The sequence below is a fragment of the Myotis nattereri genome (genome assembly GCF_964212035.1).
Source record: "Myotis nattereri genome assembly, chromosome: 1".
NCBI classification, from domain to species: Eukaryota; Metazoa; Chordata; class Mammalia; order Chiroptera; family Vespertilionidae; genus Myotis; species Myotis nattereri.
Genome location: NC_138075.1, coordinates 3,354,100 through 3,368,080, shown reverse-complemented (window position 1 = coordinate 3,368,080; position 13,981 = coordinate 3,354,100). Strand labels below are relative to the sequence as shown.

Genomic DNA, 13,981 nt, shown 5'->3' with positions numbered 1-13,981 from the left:
TCTGAGTCTCCCCTCTCTACCTGGGGGGGTAGGGAGGGGGGTATGTCACGTACCCACTGTGTTGGTATTCATTAGACATGTACACCGTCCAGCCCTGTGCGGGGCCGGATGTGTGGCTGCTGACAGCACAGCCTGCTGCCTCTGCCCATCTCCTCGGAAAAGCCCCAGGTGCCAGTTGTGCCTGGGAAGTGTCCAGGGGGCATTGCATGGCTCAGAGTCCAGCCCGTGGCCCCTCCACCAAGCATCCGCTGGGTCCTCCTGCCAAGCCCCACCCTGTGGCCCTGGGAGGCCTTCCCCCTGCAGGGCTGCTTGCCCACCACCAGGCCGCCTCCCTGGTGCCCAGCGCAGGCAGCTCCCACGGGGGTGCTGAGCTGCCACGTGTCCAGCACAGAGGCAGAGGGAGAAGCCAGGTCCCCTCTCATCCCAGAGTCTCCTGAGCCAGGCTGGGCCCCGACCATGCACAGGTCTCTCTCTCCAGGAGCCCTTTCCAATGGGCTGGATGGCGAACACCCGCTCTGCCCTTGTCACTCCTCTCCCCAGGTCCCTCAGATACGCTGTCCTAGACGTGGGTCTCTTGTCCGGTTGGGAACACCTGCTCAAACTCGGCGGGACAGTTACCCCCCAAGACACGTACCCTACGCCCTCCTGTCCCCTCACCATGCGGCAAGGATGTCCTGGGAGGCTCTGCAAAGTCATTACAATGATTCCTTTGCCATGGGAGAGAAGTACAGCAAGCAGCGACCCCACCGGCCCACCTGCCCTCCCCTGGCTGAGCTCTGAAGGAGACACATTTCAACTTGCCTTGTTCCTGCCCATGGCATCCTCGTGGTCCTCAGAGGGAGACCACAGCTCCTGGGCCCCAGCTGGAGGCCGTCCCGAGAGCAGCCCCCCACTCCCTGCCACACACACCCTACAAGCGGCCAGGAAGCCGGGCTGGCCCCGCAGCCTGGAGGAGCCAGCTCCCTGGGCTCTTGGGAATGGGCTTGGCCTGGGATCGGGGACAAGGCAGAAGGACCCCCATCCCACACTGGCTCAGATGGGAACCAATAGGGTCCATCCATGCGGTGGGCAAAGCATCAGGGCAGCCTTGTCCTAAGAGAGCAGGCCTCAGTCAGGCCGGACGCCATCAGCCTCAGCTTTGCCTGTTCTTTCGTGTTCCCTGTGTATCCACCGACCCTCAAACTCAGTCCTCAAAGGACACAGGCTAGGACTCATTACCCCCAATGACAGGTGGGGAGCTAGGGTTCCAGCCGACGGAAGACCCAGGCCCAGAAGGCAGGTCCCTCACTTCGGCCGGGCCGCCCCTACGCCATACATTCCCCAGACCATCTCAGACCTATGACCAATTCCAGCCTCCCAGTCCACATGGCGCCTGCCTCTCTGGCCCACCGCCAGCTGGAGTCACTGGTGCTGGGGTCTGGGCTGGTGCTGGTCAGTCTCCCCTTGAGCAGGGACCCAGCTCACCTCTGAAATGGAGGAGAAGACTCGCAGCGACCTCTGGGAAGCCGCAGGGACTGCCTGGCAGTGACAGTCACGCCTCTATCGGTTTGCAGGCAAGACACGGCTATTCAATTTTAAGCATAAATAACACACTTTTGACTTTAAGTGGGAGCTCTGCCCTGACGGGTGGACACCAGCTGCCCTCCTGTCACTGGGGATGACGATTCCTAGCCTGTGTCCTTCAAGGCTGATTTTGAGGGTCAGGGGATACATTGGAAAGACTAAAATAAGATCAAGGTCAAGGGGGCTCCAGGCTCTCACACACGTGCACTGACTCAGAAATGGAAACTACAGATTACATACTGATTTCCACCCCAGGGCCCCCTTGGCCTTCTCCACAAGGCCATGGGTGGGCCCTTGTTCAGCAAGAAAATGCAAACAGCCCGGCTGGCGTGGCTAGTGGTTGAGCATCAACCTGTGAGCCAGGAAGTCAGGTTCAATTCCCGGTCAGGGCACATGCCCAGGTTGTGGGCTCAGCCGGAGTGGGCGGCGTGCACAAGGCAGTGATTCTCTCTCATCACTGATGTGTTTCTCTCTCCCCCTCTCCCTCCCCCTTCCTCTCTGAAATCAAATTAAATAAATACGTAAATATTTATGTAAATCACCTAAGAAGCAAGCCTTCAATTATGGCTTAGATTAGAAAGGACCAGGGAAGGCAGAAGGGCAACCCTCAGGGAGAAAAGATATTAGAAAGTGCCAGAAAAGGGGTGGTGAGTTCACGCCAGGAGGAAATGGCCCAGGTGCTGCGGTGGGCACGGGCCAGGGAATCTGGGGGTGCCCTGAGAAGTCACACGGGAGGGGGCAATAGCAGGACAGTCCCTCAGGGAGGGCCTGACCGCAGGCGGAGACAACAGATACGAGCAGGGACGTGTGCTCTCTGAAGCCCAAGCTGCCCCCAAGGCCAGTGCTCCCTGTACCATTATCACTGTGCGATCTGGGAACAAAGGGCACACCATGCAGGGGAAGGTGGGGGCTGCGAGGATGCTTTTTAATGTCACGGTGGGGCTTTCACAGAGAGCACAGCCAACAGAGCGAGTGAGAAGTCTGTATTCACCTTATTCTTATTGAATGTATTGGGGTGACATTGGTTAATAAGACCATACATGTTTCAAGTGTACACTCTGTAACACATCATCTGCATGCCTCCTGTATCGCGTGCTCACCACCCAAAATCAACTCTCTTTCTGTCCCACATATCCCCTTTCACCCTCTGCCACCTCCCCCACCCCTTTATCTCCTGCAATCACCACATTGTTATCTAGGGGTTTCTTTCTTTCTTTGTTTTTTGGTTTTTTTTTAAGTAGCCCAAGTACCCATCGGTAGATGAGTGGATAAAAAGCTGTGGTACATTTACCAGGGGTGGGGAACCTTTTTTCTGCCAAGGGCCATTTGGATTTTTATAACATCATTTGCAGGCCATGAAAAATTATCAACTTCAAATTAGCCTGCTATATTTGGTCAAACATTTAATTAACTTACCCCTAATGCCTTGGCAGAGCCACACCAAATTATTTCATGGGCCTTATATGGCCCTTGGATTGCATGTTCCCCATCCCTGATTCACACAATGGAACACTACTCAGCCATAAAAAAGGAAGGAGCCCTGACGGGTGTGGCTCAGTGGATAGAGAGTCGGCCTGCGGACTGAAGGGTCCCAGGTTCAATTCCGGCCAGGGCATGTGCCTTGGTTGCAGGCACATCCCTGGTGGGGGGTGTGCAAGAGGCAGCTGATTGATGTTCCTCTCTCATCGATATTTCTAACTTTCTATCCCGCTCTCTTCCTCTCTGTAAAAATATCAATAAAATATATTTTAAAAAAAAAAAAAAAGGAAGGAAATCTTCTTCTGAGCCAGCATGAATGGACCTGGAGGGTACTGTGCTAAGTGAAATAAGCCAGTCAGAGAAAGATAAATACCATGTGATTTCCCTTGTATGTAGAATCTAATGCACAAAGTAAACTAACAAACAAAATAGAAACAGACTCACTGATACAGAAAACAGACTGTATGGATTTTTAAAAGCCATTTTCTCCTTAGTTAGCAGTTATCAATAGCCTCAGTATGCTCTGAGTATAATCACTGTCATTTCCTTTCATCCTGAGGTGACTTTCAGCATTAAAATATTAGGATGAAAATGCTAAAGGCAGTACCACAAAGCAGAAAGAATGCAGGAATCCCGAATCAGCCTCCAATAAGTACAGAACCATGAGCTTTTCCGATGTCTGTGTGCCTCAGTTTCCATCACTGCAAAATGGGGATAATGAGACCCAACTCTAAAGTTTCTTCTGTGGACTATTCTGCAGAGTGTTTTGTAATGCTAGTTCTTACCGAATATTACACATTTCTCAAGACTGTAGATTCCAGAAGTAATAGTTCAGGGCTAGCTTCCAGCTTCCCTGTCTCAATTCACTGACAAAACTAACAGAGGAGTAACTTGCAGATTGCAACAATTGGTTACCATGGACCAGGAGCGGGAGCCAGATGGCCTGGGATCTTCCACAGCCTCCCACTGGCACGCTAGCGAGGTCCCTCCCCCCCCCACCCCCCCCCCACCCCCGCCTCCCTGACGGTCCCTTGAGGCCTTGATACTCTCAGGGTGGCCCAGTGTCATTCTTCCACAGGGTCACACTGAGTCTTGGCACCTGCTGGTGCCTGTGATCTCCCCCCCGACTGGATAAATGCACTTCGGAGGCCGATTCCAGGTCCCGACGTGAGCTTTCCTGGGCCTGGCACCTTGGCAGCCTCAAGCCCAGTGACTACAGGCGCTGACATTTATTGAAGGTCAACCATGTCTCAGGCACAGTTCCAGGCTCTGGGTATGTCTTCCTCATTTACTCCTCTCCACAGATCTGTGAGGTGGGCATCAAAGCAAGACGGCCCTTTGGTCTTATATGACCACGGCTGCACCACTCCACCCTCGTGTGACCTGGCACATGCTGGTTCCGCTAGACTAGGCTGCTTCAGGGAGGCACAGCAAGGCCCCGATGGTATCAGGCCCTTGCTGGCTGAGCGCTCAAGGCTCCCAGGCTCATTTCTTGCACGATGGGGGGGGGGGGGGCGGTTACTGGGCCATGGAACTTCACATCCCCACCCCGAGATGCCCTATAAGTAGGTGAAGCCCTGAGAGACTGGGGCAGCCTGTGAGATGAGTGCAGCCCGGCGAGGCTCTCTGGAAAGCAGGTGAGTTCCACGTGCTGAGTGTGTAACCCTCCCACAAACCCCTCCAGAGCCGCCCTGGGGTGAGCGCTGGGGTGAGCGCTGGTCACCTCCACTGACAGAGGAGGACACTGTGGCGCAGCAGGTCGGGCTGCAGTCGCTGGGTCAGGATGGGAAGCGGGTCAGTGAGCCTTCTCTGTCCTGCTCCGCAGCTGTGGGCTCGCTCCCCTCAGACTACCTGTGCTGTGGGCACAGCTGCTTTCTGCCACTTCTCTCTTCATCCCCTCCCTGTGGCCTCGGTGACATCACCTGGGATTCTCCCACTTGCAAAGGTAGGGACCCATCCCCTTGGAAGCCCCTTCCCCCTCCCCATTCTCTGCCCTGCTTCTTTTTTCAATTTTTTTTAAAATAGTATTTCATGGTGTAGATGTCCACAGCTTTCTTATCCACTCATCTACTGATGGGCACTTGGGCTGTTTCCAGATCTTAGCTATTGTATATAGTGCTGCTATGAACATAGGGGTGCTTACATTCTTTCTGATTGGAGTTTTGGCGGTTTTGAGGGGTATATGCCCAGAAGTGGGATCGCTGGGTCAAATGGAAGTTCCATACCGTTTCCCACAGTGGCTGCACCAGTCTGCACCCCCACCAGCAGGGAACTAGGGCTCCCTTTGCTCCACATCCTCACCAGCACTTGCTGTGTGTTGACTGCCCAGCTTCTCTACCTCGGTCTTCTTTCTCACCTGGTTCCTTTAAGACTCAGTCAAAGACAGAGACCTTGACCTTCCCTTCGGTTCCTCGCCCTGTCCATCTCACTGGGGAAAGCAGATGCCTGATGAGCTTTTCCCACTTTCCGGAGGGTGGCCCGTGGTCTCCCCTCTGCTCCCTGGGCCCCGACCTCCTACCCTACCAAGCTGGCCTTGATCTCTGGAAGGCTGACGGGTATTCATTAACTCTTGCGATAACCCTCTTCTCTCACCTCTTCCCCTCTCTTATCTGGGTTCACGGCCCATCTTGATATCGGTTGGCCCCTCATGGATCCTAAAGGTTTTACTTTGCAAAACCCACGACCCTCTTCCCCCACAGAGCTGACTGCCGGTCTCTTTCTGGCTGTGAGCTTTGATGACGAGGCTGATTTCACTCACTTCTCCCAGCAATCTCACTTTAAAGGGGAAGCTCAGAGATTAGAATGTGGGCCCACAGCTAGGGAAGGACAGGGGCAGATCAGAACCCAGACCTGTCCAAGGCTAACAGAAACTCGCTTACACCACCCCCTGCCCCCCAGCCATCCTGTGTCACCGCAGAAAGCAGCATCTGAGACCCTGTCACCTGAGCCCAGGGCTGGGGGTGGGTCCTGCCCGTGTGGGCAGGTGAGTCCACTGCTGACCATGTGGGGGATGGGACCTGAGACTCGCTGTGGGGCCAGCTTGGAATGGCTTCGAGGGGCTGTGGCCATGTGACTATTTAGTGGGAACAGCCCTGACACTCGGAGACTGTTGCCATTTAGCCTTGTAGAGATGATTGCCATTAAGCTCCCAGTGAAGAAGGGTGCCCAAGCTCCCCAGGGGGGGCAGGAGAGGAGGTTCACTGCATCTCCTGAAGGCCTCGACACAACCTGCCACCGCGGAACCCTGGGATCCCTAGACAAGGTCCCCACCCAAGAAGAATGAACACCCCAAACTCACGGGTCTACTGAACACCTTGGCCCCCAGGAGCAATCTCAGTGGGGACTCATGTGACACAAATCCATCCTGAAATAAGAAATATGACTAACCAGGGAGGAGGCCTCCCAAGGAGCCTCACGCCCTGAGGCCCTCATGTCCCACCGGGGACCTCCACATGGCACTTCTGACCCGAGAAGACCCTGGCCATGCCTGGAGAGCCCTCCGCTGTCACACTGGGGGCTGGTTATTCTGGGAGGCTGCCGCCCAGGACAGCCCGGTGCCTGGGACTTCGCTGCCCCGTGTTCCTGGAGCTGCGCTGAGCCACTGACTCCTTGTAAGCCCGACCCCTACAAGCAGCCAGGTTCCAGCTTGGGAAGAGTCAGCAGGTGACCCCGCCCGGCACAGAGGGCGGGACCAGACGCCAGAGGCCTGTCTGTCCTGGCTCTGCTTGGCCAGTTGCATGGCCACGAGCAAGTGACCAACCCTCTCAAGCCTCACTTCCTGGCGTCCTGTAAAGTGAAGATAAGGAGACACTCCTTCCGACAATGGATGTCCAGGAGGGCCTCCCAGTGAAGGGCTCACAGGTGCTCTTCCTCCCAACAGCCCCAGGCTCCCAACAGCCCCCAGGCCTGGCACATGCAGGATCAGGTGGCCCGCATGTGCAAGCTGCAGTGCTTGTGAGAAAAGGGAGATGGAAGAAGTGTGTGGTGTGAGGGAGGGTCTGGGCCATGCCAGGCAGGATGGGATTCCTCAAAGCTCTGGAGTGTTCTGGCTGTGTGTCCTGGGGCAAGATCTTTCCCTCTCTGGGCAGCAGCCGCTCTGCCCATTAAATAACTGAGTCCCATGGCAGCCGCCGTGGGGCTGCTCCATATCCAGTCATCACTGAGGCGGATCTGGCTGCTTCCTGGGTAACGGTGTGCATGTAGCATCTGTCTTCTGTGCCTCAGTTTCCTCTTTGGTAAAATAGGAGCTGTGGTACTTGCACCTCAGGGTCACTGCAGATGTCAGGGTAGCTGTAGAGAGCGTGAGCCACGCTCCCTGTGTCCTGCTCCTTTCTTTGCTCTGTGACCTTGGACAAGTGACTTAAGCCTGTGGTACTTCGGTCTCCGCCTCTGGAGATTGAGAATTGGCCTATGACCTGCATCTACAATTGCTATAAGGGGACAAGGAGATGTGCGAGCGAAGTGCTCAGAGAGGAGCTCGACACCGGGGAACACTGTGCAAGTCTTAGCTATTGTTCTGAGTCACACCGATGAGGATGCAGAACTCATCACTGGCACAGGGCTGCACGAAGTAGATGCTGAATAAACTCTGGTTGCTTCACATGGTGTGAATCAGTGGCCAGGGGGGTTCACTGTGTGGCCTGACTTGGGCGCGATGCCCCTTCTCTCCCTCGCAGGACAATGCCGTCCTCCATCACGTGGAGCCTCCTCCTGCTGGCAGGCCTGTGCTGCCTGGCCCCTGCCTCCCTGGCTGATAGTCTTCATGGAGTCGCTGTCCACAAGATCACACCGGAACTGGCCAACTTCGCCTTCAGCCTGTACCGCCAGGTGGCCCAACAGTCCAACTCTACCAACATCTTCTTCTCCCCAGTGAGCATCGCTATAGCCTTTGCCATGCTCTCCCTGGGGGCGAAGGGAGACACTCACACCCAGATCCTGGAGGGATTACATTTCAACTTGAAGAAGGTACCTGAGGCTGACATCCATGCAGGCTTACAGCATCTCCTCCACACCCTCACTGAGCCAGACCGACAGTTGCAGCTGATCACTGCCAACATCTTGTTTGTCAATGAGAGTGTGAAGGTGGTGGATAAGTTTTTGGAAGATGTCGGGAAGCTGTACCACACAGATGTCTTCTCCATCAACTTCAGAGACACCAGGGCCAATACACAGGTCAATGATTACATAGAGATGAAAAGCCAAGAAAAAATTGTAGATCTGGTCCAAGACCTTGACAAAGACACAACTCTTGCTCTGGCGAATTACATCTTCTTTCAAGGTAGGTTTTACCACCAGCCTGAGCTGGTTCCCATGGAAGCATCCAAAAACATTCTCAAACATCAATTCCTAAGCTTTCCTGGGCGGTGCGGGATGCCATGTGACTATGCATCTGGGCAGGGGGATTCCGTTCTCCCCACACAACCATGAGAAACGTCCCCCGATCAATAAGGTCAGCGAGGGGTGGGTCAGCAGTCAGAGCATCATCTTCCCTGCAGGACGTGTCAGAGCCTTTGTGCCTGTTCCACATGCCTCGTAAATCCCCACCAGGGACAGAGGTACAATATGCAGGGTGCCCCCACACACAACACAGAGCCAGGCAAACACACTTTAGCAGACCTTGCAAATGAAGAAGGTCTCCTGGACCACTCTAGTGTCGTGGGAGGAGTGGCAGCTCTAGAGTCAGAAAGATGGGGTTCAAATCCTGCCCCCACCACCGTCAGTGTCTGGCTCTCGGCAAGTCTCTGTACCTCTCTGAGGTTCTAGTTTCCTATCTGGAACATGAACCTAATAATCCCTTGCTGCCAGGTTTCTGTGAGGAGTAGCATGTTACAGAGAACATGGGACTACAGGCTCACAATGTGGGTGCTCAACTCAACTTGACTCTCAGCCTGCCTTCCTCCCTGGGAGTGAAGAAAATGCCAGAGACCTGTGGGTCCCAGAGGACATGCTGAGGCTGTGGGAACAGTCCCAGGAAACAGCCTGGGGCAGGGAGGTGAGAGTCAAGGTCAGGGCTGCTTCCTTCTCTCTGTGGGCTCCTTGACCTGGGGCAGAAAATGCCCTGGAGAGCGCAGAGCCCAGAGTCAGCACATCCTGGGCCCCAGCTGAGCTGTGGGTCTCCAGGCGGGTCCTGCCCCTGTCCAGCCCCAGTCTCCACCTTCCATCCAATGAGAAGGGGCTCCGGGGTCCCTGAGACTCCTGTGTGCTCTCACCTGGCGGGACGGGGCCGGTCTCCTGGAATAGCAGAGGGATGCCAGGCCTCCGCGTCCCACGTGTTGGTCCAGGAAAGGCCGTTAACGTGAGAACAAGGGTGACTTCCCTGAACGATAAGAAGCCCGATTCACGGGGCAGGGAGACTCAGGCAAGGAGCTGCCAAGCATGACTGATGCCAATCATTTTCATTTAGCCCCTTCCAAGCGACCCTCCATTACTAGTAAACAGGCATGAAATACAAGTTCAAATGCTTACTCTGCCCAGCCAGGCTGGCACCCCTGAGCCTCTACACTATAGACAACATGGACCCTTCTCCGGTCTGGCTTTCTCCCCACTTAAGTCCTGTCAGTGAGCTGAGGTTCCTTTCAGCTCCATTTGACAGACGGGGAAACTGAGGCTCAGAGAGAGCCCCCTCACACTGGGCTCCTGTGTTCTGCCACAGGTACCTAACCCTTCCCTCTCCTGGCTGACCTGCACCTTCACCTCTTTCTAGGTCGGTGGAAGGTTAAATTCGAGGCTGAGGGCTTTGTAGCAGAAGACTTCCACGTGGACAAGAAGACCACGATAAGGGTGCCCATGACCCACCGTTTGGGCAGGTTTGACCTGCTGCACGACAAGGCACTCTCCTCCTGGGTGCTGCTGCAGCGCTACAGGGGCCAAGTGCCCGCCTTCCTGATCCTGCCCGATGAGGGGAAGATGCAGTACCTGGAGGCCAAGGTCTGCCAGAAGCACCTGGCCAGGATCTTCAAAAACATCGACATACGGTGATTCCAGCCCAGGGCTGACCGGGAGCCGCCACATCGGGCCTGACCATTGGGCCAGGGGAGGGGGACCCACCTCGTGCATGACTCTGTGCTTCCAGACAGAGGCCAGCATCAGTTTAGGTAGCACCAGCCGGGCTCTGTAAGAGGGACAGTGCCGGCAGCTGAGGAGGCAGAGCCCTGTCCTGGGGGACTTCCAGCTGGGACACGGCCCCTTCCCCATGCCAGTGCCTGGCGCAGGGAGAGCAGCACCCCACTCACTAGGAGAGGAAGCGGTGTGCTTCCTGGAGGAGGCTGAGTGTGGAGTGAAAGGACAGAAAGTTCCCGGCTAGAATCATGTCAGACCTCCTCAGGGCCCCAATCTGTCCCCATGGGAAACAAGAGCTGAGCAATCAGCCCCGAGTGTCACTCAACCCTCACTGGGCAAATGTCACTCAACACCTGAAACCATGCCCCACATTCCCTTGGGATTCCAGCCCCAAAGGCCCAGTCGGGGGGTGACCAAAGCCTGCAGGGCAGTGTGCAAAGTGCTTCCCAAGGACACTGCAGGTCTGCCCGGAGGGCTTCTCAGAGGAGGTGACATTTAAGAGGCTTTCAGGATAAGAGGACCCACATCATTCTGACATTCTCTGACAGGGCAGAGCACCTAAAAACACAACAAACCAATAATGACCGCCATCCGCCTGTGGGTAGAGAGGCAGGGGCCAAGTGGGAGAAATGACCAGAAAAGGAAAACTTTCCATGTTGTGAAATTCCTTTCTTTTCTAACCATCTTGACAGGTCTGCCTCTCTGAGTATGCCCAAACTGTCCATTTCTGGAACCTACGATCTGGAAACCATCCTGGGTGAAATGGGCATCACTAAGGTCTTCAGTAAGGGAGCTGAACTCTCGGGGATCAGCGAGGGGGTTCCCCTGAAGCTGTCCAAGGTGAGCCTGTCCCTGGTGTCCACAGGGCAGATGTGTGCGGGCTGCAGCCCAGGGGAGGGGACGAAGGGGCACAAACACCCCGCAGACTGAGGTCTCTGGGGAAGGCCCTTGGACTCACCAAGACTGGGACGTGCTCAGGCGCCCGAGGGAGGGGTGGCCTCCTGTCCTGGCCCTTTAGGGACGTCCTCTGAGGCGGTGTCACTGACCCTCTGGCTCATCTCTGGTCAGGGTCTTCTCCTCATTGGGCCTCAATGGACCCATATTTACAAAGTCAGACCGAGGGTCAGGAATTTCAAAGGAATTTTACCCCCCTCGCCACCCCCTTCCTGTGACATTGGAGCTATTGATGAATCAGGGAGTCCAAGTTAATGAGTGATTTGGGCTAAAGATGCCACTTATCAGAAGAACTGAAAGAAACAACTTCGGCTCAGTACTGGCTACAAACTGAGTGCCTGACTGTGGACTGGACTCTAGAAGGGGTCCCCATCTATGCCCTGGTCCCCAAGGAGCTTACAATCGGACACTAGAAACAAGAAACATGCCCAGGGACAGAAAGTCCAAGTCCAGCTTCTACCTCCTGAGGTGGGGCTGTTTGCAGGGAAGATGAGAATGTTGGTCCAGAGGCGTGAGGGTGCGCAGGTGGAGTCGTGAAGGCCTTGAGAAGTGGAGAGGCCTGGTGTCCCCTGCGGAGGGGGGACCTGGATGGAAGGACAAGGCAGGTGATAAGAAAGGACTGAGTATGGTGCAGGGAAGGGAGCAGCTCCCGAGGAAGGAACGGTAAAGGAGAGGAGTCTGGGGTGAGGCTGAGCAAATAGGTTCGACCAGTGGATGGTGCCCCACAGTTACCAGGTAAAGAGCTTTGAGTCTGTTGTGCTGGTGCACACACATATACATGCACACCTCTAACACAGGCACACACATATACGTGCACACCTCTAACACAGGCACACACATATACATGCACACCTCTAACACAGGCACACACATATACATGCACACCTCTAACACAGGCACACACATATACATGCACACCTCTAACACAGGCACACACATATACGTGCACACCTCTAACACAGGCACACACATATACGTGCACACCTCTAACACAGGCACACACATATACGTGCACACCTCTAACACAGGCACACACATATACGTGCACACCTCTAACACAGGCACACACATATACGTGCACACCTCGAACACAGGCACACACATATACGTGCACACCTCTAACACAGGCACACACATATACGTGCACACCTCTAACACAGGCACACACATGTACATACATGCACACCTCTAACACAGGCACACACATATACGTGCACACCTCGAACACAGGCACACACATATACGTGCACACCTCGAACACAGGCACACACATATACGTGCACACCTCGAACACAGGCACACACATGTACATACATGCACACCTCTAACACAGGCACACATTTATGGAGCACCTACACTGGCTGGGGTTCTCACATAAAGCATTAAATGGCCGTAGGTGGTCATATCATGTAGCTCTGATTTTCCTACTTAGGAAAGCGAGGATTCAAGAAGAGTATTCATCTCCTTGAGTTGGCAGTTAGTTAGTTAGTTAGTTGGTTAGCTAACTGGTGGGGGGAAATGGATTGGAACCCCATCTCATGTTCTTCCCACCACACCATGATGATTCAAGTTGTGAGTCCAGTGGTTCTTTAATAAAAATGCTCCAATGGCAGACACCCAGCTGGCAATTCTGCTTGTTTGTCATTGTTTTGTTTTTCAATCAAGGAAATTCTATAAAGGTCCAGGTCCCCACTGGGCCTCTGTGCAGACCCTTCCTTGAGCCCCCAGCACAGCTCCCCCATATCCGGCCTTGCTCCAAGGCCTGGGTAAAGGACGGCACAGTCTGCCTCTGCCCCAGCATGCCTCTGCTCTCTCCCTGCCAGGCGCTGCACACGGCTATGCTGACCATCGACGAGAGTGGGCATGACCATTCTGGTGCCATGCCTTCGGAAGAGCGTCACAGGTTTAAGCATCTGACCATCAAGTTCAACAGGCCCTTCTTAGTCATCATCATGGATGAAAATGCCAACATGCCTCTCTTCATGGGAAAGATGGTAAATCCCATGTAAAAGTAACTGCCTCTCCGGGTTCAGCCCTTCACTTCCCAAGCCAAGCTCCCTCCCTTGGTGACATTAAAGAATGGATCAACTGGCCCGAGCTTGAGTGTGACATGCAAATCCCTGAGTCTCTGAGTCTCCTTTCACATCCCCAGGATGTGTGTGGAATCCAGGTCACAGCATCTATGTATCCATTTAATATTGATTAAGTATTTACACTGTCCTGGCATTGTGGTTGGCAAGCATAAAGTTTTGGCTGAAACCGTAATTTACTTAATGTATATATATATAGACAACCAGCAATGACTGGAGATGGGTGGGGACACCTAATTAACTACTTAGACTTTGGTAGAAGAGTGGTAGGAAAAGAGGGAAACAGTGATGCAAGGCTAAGCCAGGCAGACCACACAACAGGGAAAGAGTTTAGGGGTCTGCACTTATTTAGGGGACCCAACTATTTCAGAATATTAAAGGCTCAAGTCACATTAAATAACGGTCTTTGGACCTCTGGGTAGAGCAAATGTTAAAATATAAAAATACACATGCTTCAGAAGAAAGCACTGGTTAATTTATTCCTTGATATTGAAGTGCCTAAAATAAAGCCAAACCCATAAAAGGAAGGATTATCATATTTGACTTTATAAATGCAAAATGTCTGGCCAAAAAAATACAATTTGATTCACCAAGAAGGTACAACAAATATAAATACACTAGAGGCCCGGTGCACAAAATTCGTGCACTAGGGGGCAGAGGGGGTGGCCGGTGGGAGACGGGCAGTGGCTTCAGCTCGGCCTGCGCCTTTTCACAGTCCAGGAACCCTCAGGGGATGTCCAACTGACTGTTTTGGCCTGCTCCCCGCAGTTGGGCATCCTTAGCGCTGCACTGGAGGCAGGAGAGGCTCCCGCCATAGCCACTGTGCTTACCAGCTT

The 13,981-nt window shown here is 54.1% G+C and overlaps 1 protein-coding gene across 1 annotated transcript; it reads left to right on the top strand.

Moving 5' to 3' along the window:
• Positions 1-7,722: 7,722 nt before the first annotated feature.
• On the top strand, positions 7,723-13,064 carry LOC308531068 (alpha-1-antitrypsin-like; the record flags this gene model as incomplete). Its single annotated transcript, XM_081107917.1, has 4 exons — positions 7,723-8,320; positions 9,746-10,016; positions 10,794-10,941; positions 12,879-13,064. 4 exons carry the CDS (start codon positions 7,723-7,725, stop codon positions 13,062-13,064), a joined length of 1,203 nt encoding a protein of 400 aa, XP_080964043.1.
• Between the last annotated feature and the right edge of the window lie 917 nt (positions 13,065-13,981).